Source organism: Folsomia candida, unplaced genomic scaffold (genome assembly GCF_002217175.1).
Source record: "Folsomia candida strain VU population unplaced genomic scaffold, ASM221717v1 Fcan01_Sc027, whole genome shotgun sequence".
Lineage (NCBI taxonomy): Eukaryota > Metazoa > Arthropoda > Collembola > Entomobryomorpha > Isotomidae > Folsomia > Folsomia candida.
This window is the reverse complement of record NW_019091219.1, coordinates 697,504-723,384: the sequence shown is the minus strand read 5'-3', so window position 1 is coordinate 723,384 and position 25,881 is coordinate 697,504. Positions and strand designations below refer to the sequence as shown.

General features: G+C 35.3%; 2 protein-coding genes and 2 long non-coding RNA genes across 4 annotated transcripts; 2 read left to right on the top strand and 2 right to left on the bottom strand.

The window, feature by feature from the left end:
- Positions 1-3,265: 3,265 nt before the first annotated feature.
- LOC110859710 lies at positions 3,266-4,775 on the top strand. The gene is made up of 4 exons (XR_002548891.2): positions 3,266-3,598; positions 3,681-3,876; positions 4,330-4,450; positions 4,526-4,775. It is a non-coding gene; the product is annotated as an uncharacterized LOC110859710 (long non-coding RNA).
- A 1,321-nt stretch (positions 4,776-6,096) lies between these two features.
- Positions 6,097-8,363, top strand: LOC110859709 (actin). The gene is made up of 6 exons (XM_022108681.2): positions 6,097-6,352; positions 6,432-6,447; positions 6,881-6,963; positions 7,059-7,210; positions 7,424-7,904; positions 7,978-8,363. Exons 1-6 carry the CDS (start codon positions 6,227-6,229, stop codon positions 8,230-8,232), a joined length of 1,113 nt encoding a protein of 370 aa, XP_021964373.1. The 5' UTR covers positions 6,097-6,226; the 3' UTR covers positions 8,233-8,363.
- Positions 8,364-10,009: 1,646 nt separating this feature from the next.
- LOC110859648 (glucose dehydrogenase [FAD, quinone]) lies at positions 10,010-16,505 on the bottom strand. Its single transcript, XM_022108616.2, has 11 exons — positions 16,322-16,505; positions 15,371-15,570; positions 14,427-14,616; positions 12,267-12,407; positions 12,079-12,200; positions 11,844-12,014; positions 11,493-11,646; positions 10,839-11,183; positions 10,608-10,774; positions 10,480-10,541; positions 10,010-10,275 (listed from the first exon to the last, which is right to left on the bottom strand). The coding sequence occupies exons 1-11, from the start codon at positions 16,467-16,469 to the stop codon at positions 10,065-10,067; spliced, it is 1,911 nt and encodes a 636-aa protein (XP_021964308.1). The 5' UTR covers positions 16,470-16,505; the 3' UTR covers positions 10,010-10,064.
- A 5,736-nt stretch (positions 16,506-22,241) lies between these two features.
- Positions 22,242-24,658, bottom strand: LOC118438852. Its single transcript, XR_004837091.1, has 3 exons — positions 23,418-24,658; positions 22,840-22,916; positions 22,242-22,715 (listed from the first exon to the last, which is right to left on the bottom strand). It is a non-coding gene; the product is annotated as an uncharacterized LOC118438852 (long non-coding RNA).
- Positions 24,659-25,881: the final 1,223 nt, after the last annotated feature.

Here is a 25,881-nt window from a genome sequence, read left to right as displayed (position 1 = left end):
GATATCCGTTTAAAGTATGATGTCCTCTTACCATCAAATTTTCTGGAACTTGCTGAAACTTCAGACGTTCAGGTGATACACGACGGAATTCCATCAGGATTCTTTTCCTTCATTCAGGGTCACTTTACTCCTATGACAACAGTCAATTTATTAGTCATTCATAGTCCTTCGGAAGTTTCAACTCTACAAATATTTCCCTCACATTTGTCTTCGATGTTATGAAAGGTCGCCCTGGTCCGACGAAAATAAGCATCTGGATTGCAAAGTCACTTATACCAATACAAGACGAGCAACATGTACACATTGAAAATTGGAAACTTGTGTCTGCCCATCAGTACGGATTTCTTTGCACGCTTTGCGATCACAATAAAATTGAGAGACATCGCTGGAATTTTATTCATTCGCTCATAAACGTGTATAACATCGTTCCAACAAGATTTGAGATACTGAACTTATTGCCGAGGTTTCATTTGGTCAACGATTGCGGACACTTTTTCATTGTCCATGTATCTCATGAAGACGTTCAGATCTACGTAAGAGGAATTGTGAAGGTGTCCAGTGTCGAGGATTATACCTGTAAAACTTTAGACGATCAAAGTACACTGCTAGATTATGGGAAGCTCAGAGGTCCGCCGAAAACATGGGATGCCACTTTTTGGTCGAGTGAAGTCAAATTTAAGACTGTGAAACAAATACCAAGACCTGACATGAATCCATTCGATCTTGATTCCCCCCATCCTATAGATTTCTATATGGCGGTTGCTGTAGTAACGACAGGAACCAATTCGACAATATCTATAAATTATTCTGGCCCACATATCTTTGTGGAAATTCATTACGGGTTTGGTACTGGTGTTGATCGAGAATTAGCTAATATAATTGGAGATAAATTTCTAACTTGCTATTCAGAAGAGTATCTAAGTTTTGACTTCTACATTGCTCCGTTCAAAATGAACCTATGGCTCGGGTTGGGAATTAGTTTGGTAATTACTTGCATTATCTTCATTGCCTACACGTACATTAAGCATGGACGAGTCTTGTTTTCAGTGTCATTTTCGTTTATTTCCTTGCTATTTGACGATTTTACCTGTATTCCGCGCGTAATTGAAAATCAGTTATTTTACCGTATCATATTCAGTGTATGGGGACCGGTTGCTGTTTTGGTCATAAACTGTTATAGTGGCCTCATCGTGACAGAACTTAACGCACCACTTGAATCAGTACGACCAGAAGTGGCTGAAGATCTTATATGTGAAAATCGGCACATAGTTGATAACTATGTCGAAGACAGCATTTCCAATTTTCTTAAAAAGGTGCCATTCGATAGATATATTGCATATTGGGGCAATTTAGATACGTGTTTAAGTGAATTCTTTTGTCTAACGCCGCCGTTCAAAAATTAGTATGCCTCTAATAGGTGTTACAGCATATTTTCCGCCTCTTTTCGTGGTTCAGACGGTATTGGATCGTATCAAGGGTATACTGCGTACGCAAACACCTACAAGCAGCTAATTCATTACGACATCCCAAACAATATGACCTTTGAAAATTTAACCAGAGGAGACGTACTAGAATTGCTTCTCACAGACCCCGTTCACAGCGTGCTCCCGAAAGGGTACAACCCTAAAAGACACAACTATTCTGAACCTGAATTACAAGCCTTAGTCGAGAAGGATATTATAAATTGCAAAGAAAAAAGTGCTTATATGGCGCCCACTGAGATGGTTTGGGCTGAGAGGGATTTCTTAAGTCGAAGCTATCCATCCAAGAAATTTCACGTTGGGAGTACTAGCTGGATACCGGCGAGAAATGGCTGGTTATTTCAACAAGTGGCAGGAAGTACTACGTCCAGTGGTGTATCTGTTGTGCACAGAAATTTTCAAGCATTTGTTGCATCAGGGATTTATTTAAGATTAAGAGAAGAATTTCTGAGAACCTTGTCGCACAGACGGGTGGCAAACGATACGGGTCAAATAGTTTCAAAAATTGCGATTGATGGGCGAATCAGGACAGTTTTTATTGTATGTGGGGGACTGTTAGGTTTTGCATTTGTAGCTGTAATAATTGAGGGGTATAAGTATGAATATGATTTTATTTGTAAAGCGTGCGTAAGGCTAATATAGTTTCTTGAAAAATCTTATAATTTCTTGCATGATCAGGTGACTAAGAATAGAAAAATAAAGGGGAAACGCAAACGAAAAAAACGTTCATCGATAAAGTGTATCCGAGACCGTTATCCTACCAACCTATTGTTCTGCTGCAAGGGCAAATCCTTTAGTCTTCACTAGAATATTATATCACTTGTGATTCAGCAACATATATGTACAAATGAATGGATCATGGGTTAAGGATGTGCTCCATTTTCGAATTCTTGTAATCACTCGTAAGTAAATACGTGTGACCAATGTTATAACTTACTGAATAATAGGATAGGGCTTACCTCTACCTCAGCAAATTGATGACATTGACTTACGCACGATCGAAAGCGAAGCATCTACATGCATTCTATTCGTCTTTCTGCTACCCCATTTCATTTTACTGCAAAATTCTCTATGTTTTTATGTTATTCCTCTCGAATCGCGAGGTGGGGGCAGTAAATTTGTAAAATACGAGCCATATACATTTATTCGAAGAATTACCATTTTAAAATATATAGTTACTAAATATCAGCTTGGAAATAAATATGTATACAAGATAATGCGATCAGATAGAAAAAAAATGTTAGTTTGTCTAATTAATATTGCCCGATTATCAGCATATTTTGTTTCCCAAATGATGCACAATGTTTTAAAAATTGGGCAGGACACTTCAATTTTATACAAAATGTGATTCGAATATTTCACACGTTATTTAAAGAATGCTTATCTGTATAACTAACAGCGTCGACAAATAGTATGGGTTTCAATCCCTGCTGTGGGGGCCGTACATACATAAAGCATGTGATCAATTTTCGGGAAATTTTGGCACTACCCCTCCCCGTGTTTGGGGCTGTACGTCCCATGATATAATTAACGTGGGAAGGATAAGATGCCTTGATCCTTATCCCTCTCAAATCGATCACATCCTTTTTGCACAGTCCCTGAGTATAGATGGTAATTTTTTTAAATGACAACTGGAGCACGAACTGGGTTTACATATGTATCATTGTCATATTTACTTAATCTGATTAATTTACCAGGAGATTACATAATTCAATACGTAGACCGAAATGAATGGGGCATGACTATCAGTTATGATTATTAATCATGATTTGTGACTGGAATCGTGTACGTGATCTCGCTCGCAAACATTGTCTGCAATTTTAATACATTTTGCAAAGACACCCAAAACAAAAATTTGGCATGTGTAACCATGTTTACTTAAAGTTATACAAAAATATGTAAAATTGTACTGAAGAATCATCTTGAATCCACCAAAATGCACCTCTGGAAGAGAATAGTTTTCATCGGGATCGGATTTTTTGAATCGCTTACTGTCACCGGACTCCGGTGACTGGAGTAATCTTCGGGTGGCCCGCACTCGTCCAAGCGAGAAGGATGAAGAGAAGGATGAAACTGGGAAGACTGCCCCAACTCCAACTTCTCCTCCTAGCGTGAGGGTAAGCCTTAAAGAGTAAAATATTCAAATTTATTTGTCAGTTCCTTACGAAATTATTTTTGGGCACATAATTCTATTTTCAGAGGAGGACCCTATCGAAAGGTTGGCGGCAAAATTTCGCTCATCCGTTTTTGTCCTGACATTAGCGAGTGCATTGACCTTAGCGGTTTATATTTGCAAAATATCCTACTCGCCAAACGCAGTGTACGATTCAATCGTTCTGATCTCAATTGTGAGACCGATTTCGATCGCGAGTTTGTACTCGTACGTCCAATTATGGTAACCAGTTTGTAAAAAATGAACTTAAGCCTAACTGTTTACGTTGTCTTATTCAATGAATATATTATTCATTCGTTCACCAAAAATAATGATTGGATAATTGCTTAATAATTTGTTCAAAATTTTTAAACGTACCTATTGAATAAATATTTAGTTTATTCTTCATATTCATTAATGAAGAATGAGTGAATAATTTTATTCAACATTTTGTAGCAAGTACTTAATAAATGTATTAAGAAATCGTTGCAAGAAGGGAAACTTAAGATGAAATGAAAAGAAAATGAACAATGAATATTGATTTTCAAATTATTTATGAATCAATGAATATGGAATGAGTATTTTTTCCAATTTTAAAACATTTACTGGGCGAATTTTGAATTTTCAAATATTTTTTGATCTGTTATATGAATACTTACAAATTTACTTACTTCAATGTTTTGTATTTATATTAAGTTTCTATCCGGAGCATTTCAACCGACTGATGGAAATTTCCTACACCATAATTTCCATCGTTGGTCTTCTTCAGTACCCGCAATATTTGTGGTTATTCAAATCTGAAGAGTCTTACGTTCGGGTAAGATTATTTTTATTGATGAGTTTCCAAATTTTACAGAAATGATGCTTAATTAAAAAATATATATGTTTGTAGGCAATTTATACCTTCTGCTTCATGATTCTATTGACATTTGTAAGTCCGGGACATTTATTGGTTACCTCGCTTACACGAAAATATGCAGTGAGAGAAATACGAAAACGAAAATTAGTTCAGTAGCACGTGTTAAAATTTTGAAAAATAAATTTGATAGAAAGAAATACCAATAAATAAGATTTAATATTTCAGAATCATTCTGAAATACTGTGCAAACTTTTCTAGTTTTGAGTAAATCGGATAATAAATCGTGCCGATTTCCAGTGAATGCGTTCCGTAATTGACAAGCATTATTTTTTTGCATACTTAATAATAATTATACCCGATGAAAAGTAAATTCTAGCTAATTGTGTACAATTTGTGATAATTATAAGTATGTACCTAAATAGATAATTATATATGTATCCGTTAAAAATTTTGTAAAACTACCCCTCTTCCGTTCAAAGCTGTTGGTAGACTCCAATCAGTACTGTTTCCACCCACAAATCAGGTCAGGTTTATATTTTTTTAATGCTGTCATATATTTACATATTTCTCCATGTTAAGTTCGTGAGAATTAAAATTATTCATTGGCGTAAATTGGTAATAATACATGTTGGAGGATTGGCATGTACATAAGTATGCACCCTGAGAATCTTAATACCTGTAATAAATAGGTTAGTCTCCGTTATCTGTATGTATGGTACATATGACCACGTAGACATTTACGTAAATGCATATTATCGATATTATCTGAACTAAATTGCGGATAAGCATTGTGAGCTTACCCAGAACAATCTACGTAGCTTACAAAAAGCATGAAGCAACCTTTCACTTGGAGCTGCATAGTAAGTCTTTCTGGTTACCAATTTTTTCCTTAGGGACGGATGAGCCCGACCTTCGATGGACTTTAAAGGTGTGACAAAAATCTAAGTGTTAGAGTTGCTTAATCCCTTCAGAATTATAACACAAAATTTCCCTTGAAAAAGATAGTGAAATTGATTTTTTGATACGCTTATCTAGTCCATGTAGTTTACCTTAATCATGCTTAATGCAGAAAATATACATATCTATGCACATGGGTAAATATATTTACCTTGTAATAAAAATTGCTGCTTTCCTTCAAACGCGTCTCACTCTTAAAAATAGTGTAACCCTAATATATAGAATAATTGGAGTCTTAATTGCATATTACATATATATATATAGGTATGATTCGGAGTAGGCTTTGCACTTTATCAAGTTTACAATACTCCGGATTTGGTATATGATACATATATCCCAAACCAGAGTAAACTATGGTTCACCCAACATGGAATTAGGAGCACAGTTATTTATCTAGAGGGTAACATAATTTTTAAATGTGTAGTGGCTACAAAGTCACATCATTATTTTTAAGAGTGTAATGCTACAGGATCACATAACTGTGGTCCCATATACCATCAATTACAACGTAGATAAGAGAATTTCCAGAGACGCATTTACTGTCATGATTATGATAAATGGTTGGTTTAAACTTTCATAATTTGCATGAATAAATACTGATAAACCGTAATGCAAATAAAGATAAAGCCTGTGTCTTGCTCAATTTTAACTGAACTGTGGTTGCGATTTGGCACAATTTATTTGCTGGAAGTGAAGCAAGACCAATAATTTTTAATAAGTTGATTTGTTTGAATTTTTCGGCTTTAAAATATTTAAACAAGTTTCAAATCAGGTTTAATGGGTGACACTGACGTTGACGCGGTCGTCATTGACAATGGGTCTGGAATGTGTAAGGCTGGATTTGCTGGAGACGACGCTCCACGAGCCGTATTTCCAACTATTGTTGGCCGACCACGTCATCAGGTGGGTGTTCATGGGAGATCAGGAATTGTCTATGTAACTTGAAGAAATATTAATCATTTGGGTTCTCCGATGTTTTTAGGGATCCAGTGCGGCAGGTTTGACTGATTATTTGGATTATTTGGTCATAGTGTTTGGAAGTCACTAGGCAAAAGTTTGCAGTTATGTATTTTCTTTCAAGTCTGTTAAATCCTTAAGGGAGTTCTTTTTGTAATATTGACACTCGCAGAAATAAGGCCACTCTTTTGCATAAAGATACAGTATGAGTTATAAAGTGATTAAAACATGTCAACTTTAAACTTAACGAGGAGTAACGATTACCCAGGAATCTGCGTGATCTTCCTTACTTGCTAGAGTGGATTTAGTTTTGAAAAGAATACAATTATTTTTAAGAGAACTAGCTACATAAATTGCCATGAAAGTGAAAGATGATTTTAATAAAGTCTATGTAGATAATCATCCAGAGAGAAAGAATTGAGGTTCTGCTTGGATCTTAATTATTAAAGCTAAATTCTTTTCTAACTTGCACAGAATACGTGGGGGATGAAGCTCAAGCGAAGAGGGGAATGTTGACTTTAAAGTATCCAATTGAGCATGGAGTTGTGACAAATTGGGTAAGTGCGAATTCTTTGTGATGGACACTTTGACATTTAGGACATTTTGCTTGATGAAAATTGTGCATTGAGGAATGTTACATATTTTTGGATAGGATGATATGGAGACAATATGGAGTTACACGTTTGAAAATGAGCTCCGCGTGGCTTCCGATGAGCATCCCGTCCTCCTTACCGAGGCTGCTAAGAATCCCAAGATCAATCGTGAGAAGTTGACACAAATAATGTTTGAGACATTTAATTTACCGTAAGTAAATATATGTAGGGGTAATCGACAGTTGAATAGGTTTTTGCAAGCTTGCTAGTATATCAATCTACGCATTTGCTGATTTGCATAAGTTGAAACGCTGAAACTTTTAAAATTTAAAGTTTATGTTTACAGCCAATATAAAACAAAATTTTGGTTCTGCTATATGAAACAATCTCTAATGGATTCGTCTTTGACTTCATTTTTATACAGAGCAATTTACTTATCGAATCAAGGAGTGCTTTCTGTCTACGCGGCTGGCCGAACGAATGGTATTGTACTAGATTGTGGTGACGGAGTCACACAAGCAGTCCCTGTATACGATGGGTATGCAGTTACCCATGCAATGCATCGATCCGACTTTGCGGGCCGCGATTTGACGGATTACTTAGCGAGGATGCTCACTGAGAATGGATACTCGTACTTTAGCTCAATCGGGAAAAGAGAAATCGCTCGAGATCTTAAAGAACGTTTATGTTATATTGCGGTTGATTTTGATCAGGAAACCAGAATGTCGACAAGCTCGCTTGAGAAGCCGTACGAACTTCCAGATGGTGAACTCATAACCATTGGGGAGGAAAGATTCCGCACATCTGAATCGCTTTTCAAGCCTGGTTTGTTGGGACTGTCAGTTGGTGGAATTCAAGAAATGGTTTATAACTCGGTGCTAAAGTGCGACCCTGATATCCGAAAGGTAGTTTAGTAGTTGGGTATTTTATGATGAATGGCGTTTACGTTTATAACTAAACTTTGCCATTTTTGTATAGGAGTTGTACCAGCATATTATATTGTCTGGAGGTACGTCAATGTTGCCCGGATTTGCTGACCGTCTCAAGAACGAGATCGTGGAATTGGCACCGAAATCTATGAAAGTCAGGATAAAGGCTCCAGAGGAGCGTAAATATTCTGCCTGGATTGGAGGATCAATTCTTGGTTCGTTGGAGACTTTCAAAAACATGTGGATCTCGAGGGCCGAGTATGATGAAGCTGGGCCGGCTATTGTAAACACAAAATGTGCCTAAACTTGTGCATTATTTGGTTGTAATTGAAAATTTATCACATTACATTTTGATGTAACTCATGAAATATATTGATTCATTGATTTATTCATTAATAAATAACTGGATAGTATAATTGAAATAAGAAAAACGAACTATTTATGATATTTCATTAACAATTATCTCTATGGTAAGCAAATTAATTACATTAATTGAATTGCATTTTATGGATAATTAATTAAGTAAACTTCATTCAATTTCTTATTAATTATAATTGAAAATTTAATTGTTGCTACAGATGTCAAAAATAATTGTTGATGAATAGTTTGCAGGGTAAAAAATGATGGAGGATATTATACCTGGGGGCGTACAGACGAAAATCATATCCTTTTTAACCTTGATTTTAAAACATTGTTTGCCAGTTGGTAGGGTTTAATCGTCAATTTCAGAAGTTTAGACATTATATTTGTAATACATATATTTTATAATCTAAATGAGTATTATACATTGAAACTCACAGCGTGAAATAAGTATTGGCTGTCATATATTTAATTTATGGCAGTGAAGTACGTGTTGATTAGTTTCATTAATGTTGTACAGTTGCCATAGTTATTGTCGGTGTTCCATGATATAAGTTTCATACAATTGTCATGGATAAACCCTTTGGCATACTTGACATAGTTTAAGCCCCCTCCAGTTCTGCCTGGATAGCTCTAACAGAAGTGATCAAATCACACACCTCGTAAACTGAGACAGCAACCAAGATCACCATGGTAATGGCCTCATAAACTTCAAATGGGACTTTTGACTCCAGAGTGTACATGATCCACCACAAAATGACTTCATCCAAAAAGAGAATAATTTGAATTCCGACCCAAACTTTATCCATCCTTTTCCTCAATTCCTATAAAACCAGTGAAATAAAAAGATATATAAAGCATAATTACGGCAATTATTTTAATTTTTTGCTATTTATTACATAGTCCCACGTGTATGAGTTGATTAACACCGCGCTGGCGGAAGCATGAGCCGAGAAATCGGCAAAGATAATAGCGAAAAAGAAAATCCAAGCCCATCCCCCGAATTTTAGGTGTTGCAGCTAAAAATGAAATTTGTCATGTTAGTCAACACGTAGTTGGCCAGTGGTCAGTTATGCTCTTACCATGAAAATGAAGACACCCAATTTTCCAAAACTTAATAACTTTGAACAACTGTATGAGACCATTTTTGTTAATTTGCTTAGAAACAGATAATAGCGTGTAATGGATAGTGTTGGCAGATTGAGAAGTGGAGCACATGAGGTACATAGATAAATAGGTTAGATTAAGAAAGTTCACCTTATGCTCCGGGTGACCATGGTTATCGGTAGTGTCGAACGATTTGACCAGAAAACCCGGGTAAGAAGTACTTACACGTCCTCCACACACGCTTTGATTTATTGGCATTTATGTTCAATGAGGAAAGTAAAAGTGTATTTGAGCATTATGGAATTGGGCGTATTCACGTCAAATATTTGCATATTTGCATGAGCGTCACTCAAGCAAATGTTAATTTGAGTACTTTCCACATTAAGTGAAGTACATACCTATGTCAATTACAGATATGAATAAGGCAAGCGACAAATTCTTATGTAAATGTAAAAGAATATTGTAATGATTAGTTTTACTATATGTTGAACTATTTGATGGTGTATTTATGCATCATACTAGAAAATTGAGGTTTTTGATAAAACTAAATACCCATTTTTAGCAACAAATTTCACCAAGTGCTTCTGATGGACATTTGCAAAACCGCTGTACAGTTTTTGAAAAATATAATATGATTAATATTTATTTTGGCAAATATTGCGTTACACCTTACACATGTTTAGAATAATAACACTGCAGATACCCATTACGAAGGAATGCGTCATCACGATAAGAAATAAGATATTGTTGTGACCAGTATTCCCGTACTAAATCGGCTCCTTTCTCACCAATCATGATGGCAGGTGCGTTCGTGTTGCCATTCACAATTTCAGGCGCGATTGATAAATCTATCACTCGAAGATTTTGAGTCTTCAACACCCTACGAAATTAGACAAATTATTATAATAGATAAGTATTTAATACAGAGAATAATTTATGCATTGACCAATGATACGTTGTAAAACAAGGACAAATTTTGCAATGAAAGATTATCGTGGAAAGTATTATATTAGCATGCAAGTAATAGCTCCAAACTCACATCATCGGCATGCCTGTTTGTATACATATAAATATGTATCCATACCTTAACTTCGAGTCAACGACTGATTTTGAATCGTCCCGCGGTCCCATTCGGCAAGTACCCACCTTTCACAAAAATTATGTAACTGAAGGAAGAAACAATAAACATAATAATAATTTTATTTGACTAACCGGGTGATACAATGTGAATGCAGTATGTCGGATGTAGCACGCAAAATACGAATCGCTTCTAGCAGGGAATGACTCACATCCCGGAAAGTTTGGCAAGTCGACAAATTTCGCGTCAAGTCTTTTAAATGATTCCGTTTCCTCGGAGACCTTCAGGGTAAATTTTAACCCTTGAAAAGCAAACAAATTATTTTGCGAGGATCTGGTTACGTCAAAAAAATTTGATTTTGTCACCTTCCACGAGGGCTTTAACGTCTTGTGGGTTTTCCAAATACTTCGGGTCAATTAAGGGTGGGGTTTCCCAATTTTTGTCCTTCAGTTGAATTTGACCCACACTTTTTGGTCGGACGAGGGTGATGATCAGACCAAATGCGTCCAGTTCTTTTCCATCGAGGGATTCCATATAGCGAGAAGTCAATGTTTCATTGTACAACGTGGTTTTTGAGTAATCAGACATAAATTCTGGGTAGAATCCAAATCCCATAAAGTAGACTTGAAGATCCGGCCAGCTTTTGTTGGGGATTTGGCTACTTGAAATAAACCCTTGGGCGAGAATGCCTCCAGGTGAGGTGAGTGGGCCTAATTAGTTATCACAAGTTGTTACATTCTTAAAAATACTGTAATAAAAAGTAACTAGAGTCTGAATTATATATTAAGTAAACGATAGAATGTATATCCAAGGAGACGTTAACTTGATAAGATCAAAATTTACACTGGATTTCACGTAAAATGCAGAGTGCCTTTACTTTTTGACCGATAACATTATTTTTATGAATGTTTTTATAAGTACTTATTCTACTTCATGAATATTTTATTTATGATATGATTTATGTAAATATCTGTTTAAACACGTATACCTAAATATGTAAATGTGTGAAACAAGCTTACCATACCCGTTGACAACGTAATCGAGAATAGTGCGAAGGCCGAAATCTCTAGTTGGAACTGTCGATATTGTATCGTTGATAAGAAATGGGAAGAGACTCGTGGTGATGTGATCCTTTAAATTCTGCCCGACTGGGAGGTCAACTTTAGGTTTTATCTAGCAAGATTATTGCTAAATTTGAGTTATTTCTTAAATTCAGAGGTTACAGTTAGCGATTGTAAGACATTTAAATATTTTTCCAATCTCAGAATTTGTACGACTGGACTATCACCATCCGGTGGTAATACGTTTGTGACTCTACCGCGTGGCAAGGATACGCTATCATCAATACGGTGCAAATTGTGATAAAGTACCTTTACAGAATTTAAGTGTGCCTTTGGCCCTATTCCAGAAAGCATAAGCAGTTTTGGCGAGTCGACAGAACCCTCGCAAATTATGACCTCTTTACTCGCTCTGGCAAAACGTTTCTTTCCATGTCGCATATAAAAAACGCCCTCGGCCCGATTGTTAGAGTCCAGTTTAATCTAGTGGGACACAAATTGTGTAGAATTCAATTTGTACCGGGGAAAATGTAACAAATAAGATTACCTTTGTTGCAATCGAGTATCGAGAAATAACCAAGTTTTTGCGGTGCTGGAAATTTTCCAGAAAAGCTTTCCACGTGCTGTGCCTACTTCCATGTTTTTGCGTGACTTCGGCATCACCGAACCCTGCCAATTTTTAACAAAGTCGTTTTTTACCAAATGTTTAGATGCATTATTATTGAGCAGTTTTACCAACTTGCTGCCCTCCATTCGTGTCAACTTCTTTGTAACCGAGTTCATGGACGGCATCCATAAAATATTTTGCGAGTGGGGACTCATACCGTTTCCGCTCGACGTGCAAATACCCGTAGGGCGTTTGGCCGTAGTGTTTTTCTGTAAACAAAACAGAAACATTTAAGTCATTGTGGACCACTTCACGTGTAATGTTCACGGTTGAGAGAAAGGTCTTATTCGAAACTGGAACATGCCCGAACAGAAAAAAAGTGTGTCGAATTGTGCTGTTATTTATAAAAACACGATGCATATTATATTTTTCATAATCTTTTTTTTAAATAATTCTCAATTCTCCAGATAATAATAGTTTTTTTTTCTGCCGAACTTTTACACACACTGAACATGAACTATACACTCTAAAAAATCCGGTAATAAATTCTTAATACCTCGTATTACCGCCTGTGGGGTAACATTAGGTATTACCGGTAGTATGGTCACGCTTTACTACCATTTCTTCCACCAAGTTGTAGCAAACACTACCAGCCTGGTTAAGTTGGGAGTCACAATTCTCCACCACCGCGGCAAGGCTGTATTTAGTTTCATGCCAACATTGGGTTGTTACTGTGCAGTAATAGTAGTATCTACCAGCACGGTAGAGTCATATATGTTTCCAGCGTGGTAATAAAATATTTTAGAGTGTTATGTTTATACATAAAGAGGATCCACTATCGAGCTGGACTGACGAAATAAAATGCTCAGAACTTTTTACACAGTTAATGTAATTTCAAAAAAACTGCATATGTTTATTACCAAAGTGTCTGGATTGCCATACAGTTAAAATTTTAATGATTCAATTCCGCCATCTGCTACAGATTGTATTTTCTTCTTCCGATTTCGCATTAAATTTCGCCCATAGACTGCACCTACTTCCAAGCTGATTTTCTTCCATCTGTTCTTAAATTTTCTAAAGGTGTCTGGGGTTTCTGAAAGTTTAGAATATTTGGATTTAGTCAGCGCCCAGAACTTCTCAATTGGTCGCAGTTGAGGAACATTTGGTGGGTTTTCATTTTTTGGCACAAATTCAATATTTTTCCAATTTAGGTAGTCCGTGACCTTTTTGGCGTAATGAGAAGTTGCGAGGTCAGGCCAAAACAAAACTTTGTCGTTTTTATGATATTTGTTAATAAACGATTCCAATCCCCCCTGAATGCATGACTTAAGATAAACCTCCTGGTTTACAGTACCCTCCAAAATGACGGGATCGGAAACATGGCCGGCGCTGGAGATGCATTGCCAAATTAGATATTTTTTTGGGAATTTGTCTTTCTTCCGGATTTTGTCTTCATATTTTACGTCAGAGGGGTCCGAGGAATGGTAAAAATGCCTTCCGGGAAGATTTGAAGGGTCGACGGTGGCGTAGGTCTCATCGTCCATGATGACCACTTTTCCCCGAATCTTCTTCAACAACTTCTTGCAGCACGCTTGAATCCTTTCCTTTTGTGTTGCTTTGTAATTTGGTGCCGGTTTTTTTGTCCTGGCTTTAATCCCTAGTTTATGGACTTTGATTTTGCTCAGATAGCTTTTTGAAATTTTGACCTTATTTGCCGCTGCAGCCGTTGTCGTTGATGGATGATTTTTTTTATCCGATTTTTGACTCTTGTCGTCGCTAGCTTTACAGGTCGACCAGTAGGGACTTTGAATTTGACGTCACTGGATTCCCCGTACTTTTTTAGGTGATAGTAGACGCTGGATTTAGGAATACCTTCTTGTTTGAAAAATTGCCACGTAGTTTTGGAATCACTGTTTGCTCTATTTTTATGAAACTTAATCACTCTTTTTCCAAACTCTTGCCTTTCAACCCAAGTTTTTCGAGTTTTAGCCATGACTGGATAATTGGTGACATATATCAATGGAAAGCTTATAAGTTGGTCTACTCAAAAACAATTATCTCGAAAAATAATTTCGCTGTGTTCCCGCCTAGCGCGCCTTTACGGGGCAGTCCAACTCGATAGTGGATGATCTTTACAATTTTGCAAAATTTTGCATAAATAACTCTGCATAAAGTTTTGTGCAAAAAATTCATGAAAATTTGTGCAGGAAAAGTGCTTAAATTTTTACTCGAATGTGAAATAAGTTATTGAGAATTCGTAATTTATCAAGGCCTTCTTTTTGCCTCACCATTCTCTTTGTAAGCTCCATTATAGTCCAACGATTTTTTAAAGTACGGCAGCAAATTATTGTAGTTCCAGCCCGAGTCGTTAGTCAGGTTGGCCCAATTGTCGTAGTCGAACGGACTGCCGCGAATGTACAGCATGTAGTTTAGGTTACTCGTCCCCCCAAGCGCTCGTCCACGTGGCCAGAAAGATTTCTGCAAAGTAAAATTATGCAGTCATGCATATTAAGAAAGAATGACATATTTTTAAAACTACCGTATGAAAATTTCGACGCCTTTCCTGGGGAAAATTGGCAATTATGCATAAATTATATATATGTATGTATTATTCTCTAGGAGAGCGATATGTGCGTAAACCATGAAGAATGCATAATTATGAAGAAGCGTTTTCGCAGGTTCAGGTTTTTGAACGATCGAGAAAACCACTAATGTATGCAGCATTCTGCAGATTCCTACATATGTACACACGAGGTTAATATATACATAACAGATTTTTCTAAAAATTGGGTTTGGTTTTTTATGAAAATATACTATGTATGTATAAATAAATCAAAGTAAGAATTTTAAAAAGAATCACAAAATTTGTCTTTGCCATGTCGAGGAGAGACAGGTCAAGTTTAAATATGTACGTTAATACAGTTTGGTCATTTGAATTAGAGACTCTTTTGGTAAATTTTAAAATTTTCTGGTAACTAAGAAAAATTTTTAAAAAACCTAAAAAGAGCTATTCACAAATTATATGCCAGTCAAAAAATACATTTGTCATCAAATAAATCATTGCATTAACCTACGAATGGCTCTTCGCGAATTTTAATTTTAATTAGTTGCTATCCTGGAAAAAATTGCAAAATGCAAAAAGAGTCTCTAATTCAAATGACCAAACTGTAGTTATGTAAGTGTAGAAATTTAATGTGGGATTTGTGGTCAAAATTCTCCAAATTTTATTTACCTTGTCTTTCATCGCTTGATTGGAAAGTTTCTGAGGGACGGTTTTATAGTTCCAGCTATTTTCTGGAAGGATGAAATTCTCCGGAGTGAGGAGAGGAATGGAAGTGAACGGACTTGGATCTCCGCCCGCTTCGAGGAGTAAAATTTTATTGTTTTTAGAAAGTCGGTTCGCCACCACGCTCCCCGCTGAGCCGGCACCCACTAGAAAATACAGTCAAATTAGTACAACTCTGGTTCATAGAAGAATTGATGCATCTGTATTGGCAGATTTTTTAATTAAAGTTACAACGATACGTATGTTACCATTTTTCGAAGGCATATTCACTGCGATTAAATAAGATTACAAAGATGAATACTTGACGAGGCACGGATTTTTAATCTCACGTTACCCCTCTATTCAATGTCCCCAGATACATGTAAATTTCTAAAATAAATTCATGAGTCTTGAGATAAATGCACATTCTCATACATACTTTTACGTTGAACTAGAAAACTATGGATCTACAAAATTGCTAATTCATTTAGTATTTTTGTCAAAATTAATTTCTGCATAATCCGAATTAACTATTTCTTCAAGTCCATATTTTTGAACTTATTTTTACTAAAAGTTCACAATTTACACGTTAAAGTATCATAGGTTGCATTTATGTCAAAACTGTCTGTAAACTTGTAAGTATAAAATATTAAATGTACAAATTTTAAGCACACGGTTATCGCAGGGTCCGTGTTACACATGTATGCAATTTCGCAAAAATTATTGCAAGATAAAACTGCAATTACTACATATAATCTACGAAATAGTCATAGGATGTATTACCACGTGGTGTACCTAATCCTAAGAATAAACACCCAATACGGTTGCACAAAGTCACCAAGATAAGCGCATAAAAATGTTCTTATTAGCATAACCGCCGCCGGTAATAATACATTTTAACGAGTATATCTTACATACCCACGATGAAGTCGAACACTTCATCGGGTGGTGGAGGTCCGAAGTAGTAATCCCAATATTCGTAATACCGATAGATCAACGGGGTCAAAATTTGGGTAGATATCACCAAAATTATGAGAGGCAGAAGAAACAAAAATTTCAGTATCATGATCACTTCTCGGTTCCCAAGTTTCAACTAAAATGTTGAAAACGGGTTAGTTTAAATAAATAAATGAAGACATCCATGCAGTCAATAAATAATCATGTTGGGGGCCGTGCATAAATTGTTGACGGGATTTGTGCTGGGTTAAATTCTGTCATAGGCTGACAGAAATAATTGAATCCATCCTTTACGCAGGGATCGTCCGTGTTTATCTTCACGTTGAATCAAGGTCGACTGGATTTTTGACCGATTGTGTTATGCTGCATAAGTGCAAAGTTTTGGGTAGATTTTTTGGTGGTAACGTATTATTCATCTACCTGAAGTGATGTTGAGATATGTACCTGGGAAACATAATGATTTTGACCTGTAAAACTGGAAAGCGATCGTGCATCAGGCATGTGATGCATTTTAGGATAATTTTGACCCACACTTATTTATTTGACTTATTTATGAGCCGCATGTTATAAATAATTAATATGCGGACGATAAGATGCATTAACAGCTACTCAAATCGATCACATGACTTTTGCACCGTCCCAAAACGACTCAAAGTAGAATACGGTCGGGGACGGTGAGATGTTTAATTTGTGGGTAATATTTTTATGTTGAAGCTGTTCAGTGAAAATTACATACATAAATTATCACTCGGATATTTTTGCATGCTTCAATTATGCAAGGTAAGAAGTGTGTAAGGAGTTTTAACACAATGCAAAACAAAGTTGTGAAATTGTGGCTGAGAATATGTCGAAGAAAGGGGGTTAAATTCTCCTCAAAATAGAATTAGAATCACGTGTGTTTAAATTTCTATCCTTATTTTTGTATTTGTATACATATGACGATATGTATTTATTTTGCATGAAAGAAACCTTAACGAATATCTCTACCTTGCATGACTGCGTTAAAGGTTTACCAAGCAAATTTAGATTTTCTTAGGTAGCATTTTTACCTCCGATTTTATGACCTGGAACAGGTTTCAATGTTTACATGAAATTTGATTATATGCGACGCACACATTAAACGCATGAATGCATACATATGTATGTATATGTTTAGCATTATGAAACAGATTGAGCAGAGAGGGAGAGAATGAGGGTGAAGTCATGACAACCCTACTTTCTCCGACTTTCTCCATCAAATTAGTCGCTAAACGGGTGGTGGTGAGGAGGGTGATCTCCCCTGTGGGTTGAGGAGCTGAATATGTAGGTGCAACAACAACTCGATCCCGAGAGGGACGACGTATGCACACTCTTAAAAATAATGTCACCCATTTAATAGGTTAATTCAGTCTGAATTGTGTTAGATGTAAACTATACAAAATCCAGAGTAATGTGGACTCGATAAGGAGGAAAATGTACTAAGGATTTTGTTTAGTTTGCTTAATAAAAAACTGAAATTAAAGTTGCCCTTTGAAAGACTGACATGATTTTTAAGAGTGAACATCCCACAAATGTCATTATAAAGATGGTAATTTATTGACAGGAAGCTTAATTTATTGATCCATGAGAGGGAAAGAGGAGGAAATGGGGGAGAGAAGAACCCGGGTATTCTTTGCCTCTGAGTCTATCAACATCTTGACAAGATTTGGATCTACATATGCACCTTTTGTGTGCATTTTGCGCGACAAATTTCGCTAAGAATTTGATGTCATTCGAAATCTGTGCACTTTTTTAAAATAAATTCTCCCAAGCTAAAAAGAGATATACATATTTATAAAAAACAGATTAGTATAAATGTATTGAATGCAAAATGGATATTGGACAACTTTCACTTGTCTTTTTCTAACACAATTTTATTTTACAAAATCGACCAGAAAATTTAACCATCTACAAATTAGGATTTCTATAATTGTCATGCGTTACAGATGTCAAAAACAGATACATAAGTTGGTCATGGGATTTTTTAGGATTAATTTTATGTATAAGATAATTAAGACGGTAAATGGCCAATTTTAGTCTATATGACAATGTCATGCTAATTGTTTTGAGTGTATCGGTTTGTATCTACATATTTGGATTTTACTCTAGTGCAATAAGTATTTACAAAAATTAAGCTTAGTAACATAAAATTACTTAGTCACGAAATGAAGTACTTTTTATAAGTTATTGTCTAAAAGAGGAGTTTGTACTTCTTCAACTAACAATTAGATTAAGAGTAAAATTGGATTTATTTTATTAAATATTTAAGAGTTTAAATGTTAGTAGAATTTTAAATTCACACCTTGAAATTTTAGTTTTTATGAAATCCTTAACTAATTTTTGACTTGAATGTACATTCCGGGGTCATTAAATAAATCACATTTCTTGACGAATTGATAATGAAGAAAAACTAGCTATATGTTCGCATAAAATTACATAAAATTAGTCGCACATTCTAAGCAATTCATAAATACTTCCTGAAAAAAATAAGAGTAAACAATTCATGTAGGATTAAATTTGACCAAATTTTGGAAAATATTCCAACTGGTGAAGAAAGAAGGGTGCACAAAATTTCATACTTGAATAATTTTGTAAAAAGCACTTATTTGGTAAAGTTATGTAAATTATATTGGACATACACTCTCAATAATTTTTTGACAATATTGTTACCGGCGGAGATACTATGCAATTCTACCGTGTGGTAACACTATAGTAACAAATTGTCTTCTGTGGGTAAGAAATTGCCTCCGGTATCGGTAATATTTTTATTACCTGAGCGTTGACATTGGGGACGGAGCAGGATTTAGCCTCTGTATATATGTTACCCTTCGGTGATAAGTTATTACCGGAGCGGTAGAGTTGCATAGTACCTCCGCCGGTAACAATATCATCAAAAAATTATTTAGAGTGCATATATGTGCATAATTTATAAAATATTCCAAATTGTGGTGAAAAATGGGTAGAAAAAATCTCGTAATTAGATTACTAATATGAAAAATCCAAACTTATCTTGTTATGTTGCAAATAAACGTTATACAAATAAACTTGATATATATATATATATATTTTTAAATGTACGTATTCTAACTTGTGGGTTAAAACGGGGTTGCAAAAATGAGAAAAAATGTGTATTTCACTACATATACATGTATATATATGTATGTCCAAATGACCGTTTCACTAACCTTTTCCATATCAGGTAAGCGTTTCAGTAGGTATAATTTTTTTTATAAGTGTTAACAGGTGCGATTTGTATTGTTTTGGTTTTCTAGGTACTCAAGATTACAGGTGGGTTAACAGGTAATAGAGTTCCGAGCAGTCAGTTTACGTATTAATTATTTAAATACGTACTTATTTACATATCTCAATAATTATCCAACATACAGGTATTCCTGGCAGTCAGCTTAAGTATGTACTAATCTGAATAATTAATGCAGTTCCAAGTATTTCGGTTCCATCGTCGTCCAGGCGGAATTCTGATTGATTGTCTCGGTTGAGAGGATATTTTGCATAAATTTAAATATTTACACTATACTTAATTGATATATTCATTAGAATTAATTAACGAAAAATCAATTTACATATGTAACAGGAAAAGTTTATAAATAAACGTAGTTGTATAGCTAAGACAGTTATATTAGGTTTAAATATAATATTAATTAAATCTAATTACTAATTATGTTTGCAATATTTTACAATAAAAAGTCTGAATACAATTAAATCGCACAATTGAGGACGTCTAATTTCCTAGGAAACAATAGTCAGGTGTGTGGGATTAATTAATAGTTAAAATTATTATTAATTAATTAGTTAATTAAGGGTTATGGAGAGTTAATTGTTGATAACTATATATGTATAGATGCATGTATTACCATAAATATTTACACAAGTTCTATGCGCCTTCACCTGCAACGGAATATTCCAACTCCGGTTAGAATAAATCTAATAAATAAGTTTGATCCAATGTGGACGAAATTGTATGTACATGGCTCAGTTCAGAATTTTTTAGAGGGTTTTTAGAGTACAGAAGTGCATATATTTTGATTAACAATTATGATTAGTTATGACTATTAATAATTAATTAACAATAATTCCCAAGTATAATAATTACATTAGTAAGTACGTATTTTATAATTTGTGTTAGTTTGTCATACCCTTTTAGAATTTTGTGTCGCGCACGTTTAAGTGAATACTATGCATGTGTAAATTTGCAAAATATAATTTGTGTTAATTTGTTACGTGTTTAATCCAGATTGCTTTGTACCTTGTTTGCATCTTGTAGATAGTTTAATGATTTATGTATGTAGTTGTAAATAAATAATTGTCCGTGTTTACTTGTGAGATTTGTGAAGGTTTTGGTGTAGTTGTGGGATAAATATTTTTAACGGGGAACTTTATGTAAGTTTCGTTTATACGAATGTTATGTATATGATACAATATTTTTAACTGTAAGAACCAGATTGACATTACATTTCCCAGGTGGGTAATAAATTGTTAATTATGTATGTGCATGAAGAAATATATATGGAATATGCATCTACATAGTGGGGTCATAAGTTCTCGTGAATGCATTTCCGGTAATAAATCCCAAAGTATTAGAGCCATCTGTTCAAAATTTTTATGGATTAACAAGGTATTAATATTGTTTAGAAATCATAACTTCTTTGTCAAGATTGCGTCCACGGGCAATTAGACAAGACATAACTCGTGACGGCCACAGGTCGATCGTGGTACGCGCCAATTTTCGTGCCAAAAGTATTTCAGACTTTTCACCGTTGGCAAAAAATTTAATAGAAAAAAAGGCCAGATATTTGTTGTACAGAAGTCTGACATCCGTTTAAGTATGCGGAAGTCAATACGAAGTCATCACCGTGGTGTGAATGGGAGCAAGTTGGCTGGAAAAATGAAATCTCTGTTTTTTACCGCAAAGGGTACAAGTTGAAGCCAAGAATTATTTTCAGAGTGTCCTAGAGACAAACGCTAATAACCTGAACCCTGGACCCTCCGAAAATCGCCATTGGACCTTTCAACAAGACTCTGCTCATGCGCAAGGTGCAAAATTGTCCAAAACTGGCTTCAGACGAATTTTCATGACTTTTTTTCATCCGTAGAACGGTGCTCAGTATCTGCAGACCTTAATCCCCTAAATTATGACTGGTGGTCAAAATTATAGGTACAAAAATGCTCTAAATTTCACCCAAGTGTGGAAGGGCTGAGGTCGCACTTACTGAAGATCTGGCGCTTTTCCCAGGAAATCCGTGAGTGCCGCGATCGAGCAGTTTTCGCCACGACTTATGTCTTGTGTACAAGCCCGTGGAGGAAATTGTGAAAACGAAGTTATGATTTCTAAACAAGATTAATACCTTGTTCATCCACAAAAATTTCTATCAGATAGCTCTAATACTTTGGGCTTTATCACCGGAAATGCATTCACGGGAACTTATGGTCGGACTATGTAAATATATACATACAAATTTATAACTTTTTGGTGAATATATAGTTATATATAATTTACGTTGGAATTTAAGGGATTATAAATGTGATCAGAATATAAATCGTTATACACATATTTCTGTATTTAGTTTTGTCAAGTCCTCAACATCTTCATAGTAAAAGAATTAACAAAAATAAAAAAAACACGATAAAATATAAAAATATACAAGACAAAGGAAATAGAAAGGCAACCAGAAATTTAATTTGGAAAGTATTAATGTGAGAAAAAAGCATTTTGAATTAGTTGGTTCGATTTACGTAAAAATATAAAAAAGGAAGAAAATTGCATTTAATGATTTTTGACGTGAATACAACCATTCAAAGAAATGAATAAAAATAAATATAAATATATTGCATTAATACGTCCAAATAGCATGGTAGTAAACTTTGTATAGTTTGCTTTACTACAAATTTCCACAACATTTACTTTTCAAAGAGGAGAACTTTACCTTTAAATGCGTGCAAAAATATTAAGCTAACACATTGAAATATTGTCCATGTCGAGTCAGGATTATAGTTGGATTTTGAATCGTGGTATTAGTGGATTTAGTGGATGGATATAAACGAGCTCAAATGGTAGGATTGTGCATGTTAAAAGTTAGTTCTCTTGAGTATAATAAATAGATTCTTCAGCTTATTTAGTACTGGACTTTTGTTTTGTTCCAAGCTGAAAATTTATGCACAGTTTGGGAACTTATTTTACTGATTAGATCAATATCTTAAGATTAGAGTGAACTTATTTAAAAGTGCCTGATTTTGTACAAACATATTTACTGAGGAACTCCAGTCGTTTGAGGATGAATGAACCTGGGGTAGAAATTTGTAGGACGTCTTGGGAAGAAATCTAGAAAACGGTTGAAAGTTGTGAGTTCAAATTCAAATGTATTTCTCAAATTTAATGAAATAATGTATGAAATGAATAATATACGAATTAATTCAATGCTATTATAGGAATAGTTTGGTGTTACCTTTGTGACGTGACTTTTATAGGCCATTTGCATTACGTAAGTATGGGATTGTCGTAACTCATAGCTTAGTTTGAGCCCTGTCGTAATAATAAGTAGAAAAATTGGTTACATCGATTTTGTCTCCTGTTAGTAAGCTTGAGAATTCTACCTAAAGAATTTTCTACCGTTCAAAAATAATTCAATAATCTAATCTGAACTTTGTATTGGAATAAGATTAAATTGTCAGATTCCAGTAGACATTACCTAACTGTTTCGCAGGGTCGTGGTCTTGCTACAATTTTTGGCGATATGCTAGCGGGAATCTTCCGAATGTTTGTAGGGACAGAAAAATAAACCTTACTAGGATGTAATGCTATTTGAACAATTATCAGGACGTAAACGTCAGCCGAATATGGTCAACGAGTTGTTCCTGGGTGGGCTGATGAGTTACGGTAAGTGAACGGCAAAACATATCAAAAAATCTGTATTATAAAATCTATGTAATTGTCCTTTATTTCTTAGTACTACGGCCCATAGCCATGCCGGGATAAATTAAATTCTAAATTATTACTTCAACTAGTTGCATTAGCCTCACTTACGTTTTCCTACTTAAGTAGGCCCATGGCATGGATCGGGGGGTCGCTGGAAGAAAAACAGCCGTGTTGCCCACGTGATGCACATTAAGATGATGCCGAAGTAGGGGATCTCCTTCCTCAATTTGTAATATTTTCCCTTCCTTTTCTTCTTTTTCTTCTTCTTCGTTGTCTTCTTCTTCTTCTTACCATGGGATTCATCCCACTCTTGTCTGAAGCCACCAATCGCAATGTAGTAGTGTACCGCTACGACAATTGATAGTATGATGACGAAGAACCAGGTGGTTGCAAAAGGATGATGGTACATCCAGGTTCCCAGGAAGTCTACCTTAATCTCGTCATTTTTAAGATTTTGTTTGGTCGTTGGGGCTCGGCGATGAGTTGGTAAATATTTCGAGGAACCGGGAATCAAGGATGCCATTTTGTAAATTGAGTGTACTTCTGGCAAGAATGCATGAACAAATCACAGCGTAAAATTTAATGAAATCTCTGTTTCTCTCTAAATGTAAGTATTTGGATCCTGAACTTTAGCTTATTTTAGGAAAGCTTGGACACTAAACTTTTAGAACTATTAGCTTTTTTCCACTCCTTCCAGGAAATCCAGTTTGACTACAAAATGTAGTGCATTTCTTTCCGAGTTGTTATTATTTTCTTTGAAGAAAATTTATTGAAGGACAAGTTCATCAACAAGTGTAAAATTCTTCACCACTGTTTCATTTTTCCCACCTTGAATGTCACCCCTATTTCTGGTGGAATCAATGTAATAAGCCAGGCTAATGATTGCACAAAGAATTAGAATTCCAGACACGTTGAGGGCAAACGAGCAACAAACTTGTTCCCACATGCCACGTAAAAATATGCTGCGGTGAGGAGAGGGGGAATTTTCACAATCGATGGAAATGTTGGTGTCCCCCTTCGCGTGAATGGTGTCCCTTGAGGACAAAGCAGGGCTAATGTAGACGGACGAAGTCTCAGAATCGGGCATCTTAAGAAGAACGGCATGGATACTATTGTCTTTAGAGATGATATAAAGTTGAGGAAGGAAGTTGAGGTGAGTTGCAGGGAGAATTTGCTGGAGAGGATTGAAGTGGGTGAGATTTGTCAAGGTTGATGTGACTATTTCACTCTCCAGCATACAACAGCCCTCGTTGCTGGATGGATAGGACGCCGTTGCGAGGTGGAGATACTTCTGACGTGTTTAGTACCAACAAGAAAATGACCAGGGTTCGATGCTGATAAATGATTAAAATTATGGGCTAATTAATAAATTACCTGGCTAGGTAACAAAATTCAAGATAATGTATTCTCCAGAGCTCGCGAAATTACATTTTATTTCAATCACAAATTAAAATCACTCCATGAAACACTAGTACTAATTACTACTTACAATTAAGCCATTACAAAAATTCAACAAAAATTAAGAGTGTAAAACACAATGCCATAACAGTTACAATAACTGACGAATTTTTCCTATTGTTTAAAACCTTGCGAAAAATTAAATGTACAATTGTTCCCTAATAATCCGGAACTCGTGCCACCCTGGCATACCAAGTCCGCGCAACAGGTGAATATGTAGATGCGAATTTTGTCAGGATGTGGATTGACACATGAGCAAATAATACCCGGGTTGTCGTCTCCCCCGCTTCACCTCACTCTCTCTCTCTGGTCGATCAATAAATTAACCTTCGTGTTTCCTCAGTCAATAAATTAGCCTTCTCTTTAGCGTCATTTGTTAGATGGATGAGATGTGTCGTCCCTCTCGGGATCGAGTTGTTGTTGCATATGCAGCTCAACACACAGGGGAGATCGCCCTCCTCACCACCCGTTTAGTGACTAATTTTGTGGAGATAGTCGGGTTGTCATGACTTCCGGGTTCCGCGTCGTTTCTCCTTTGCTCACTTTTTGATTTTTTTTGCTTTTTGATTTTATATGCAAAAAATGTCTCATTATTCACGCAATTTCAGGACATTATTCAGTTTTTAAAGTAGAGGTGACGTTTACATAAGCAGGTAAAGATGTTTATGTCCCACAAGGATCTGAGAACATGCTGGATTTAAATTTATATGAACATGTATTAAATTTTACGCCATATTTCAATATGAACATGAGGTAAATATATTTAGAGTCTAATCCAGCATAATGCAGAATATTATGGCTTATGAAGTTTTCGTGTTCTTAACGCAGATCTTTTATTAATTAATTAATTATTACAATCTATTATACATTGCTTAGATATATATACATATGTAAATAAAGGTTTATCATCTTAATTAAAGTGACTATTAAATCCATACACCAATGAAGTATGAAATTAAGATTGTAAATATTTAGTGATAATTTCAAGGCTGCATATACTATGATTTGTACGTATTTTAAAATAGACCCTTTTTATGTGTTTCATATGTAGTAATGTAAGACATGTACATATTACGATGCAAAAAATATTTATTTATGTCATACTTGTTTAATA

Coding starts and splice junctions, on each gene's coding strand:
- LOC110859709 (XM_022108681.2), top strand. CDS start 6,227: ATGGGTGACACTGACGTTGACGCGGTCGTCATTGACAATGGGTCTGGA. Junction 6,964..7,058: donor ATGGAGTTGTGACAAATTGG/GTAAGTGCGAAT, acceptor ATTTTTGGATAG/GATGATATGGAGACAATATG. Junction 7,211..7,423: donor TTTGAGACATTTAATTTACC/GTAAGTAAATAT, acceptor ATTTTTATACAG/AGCAATTTACTTATCGAATC.
- LOC110859648 (XM_022108616.2), bottom strand. CDS start 16,469: ATGATACTGAAATTTTTGTTTCTTCTGCCTCTCATAATTTTGGTGATA. Junction 11,184..11,492: donor TTACGTTGTCAACGGGTATG/GTAAGCTTGTTT, acceptor ATAACTAATTAG/GCCCACTCACCTCACCTGGA. Junction 10,542..10,607: donor CATTCACATTGTATCACCCG/GTTAGTCAAATA, acceptor TTTTTGTGAAAG/GTGGGTACTTGCCGAATGGG.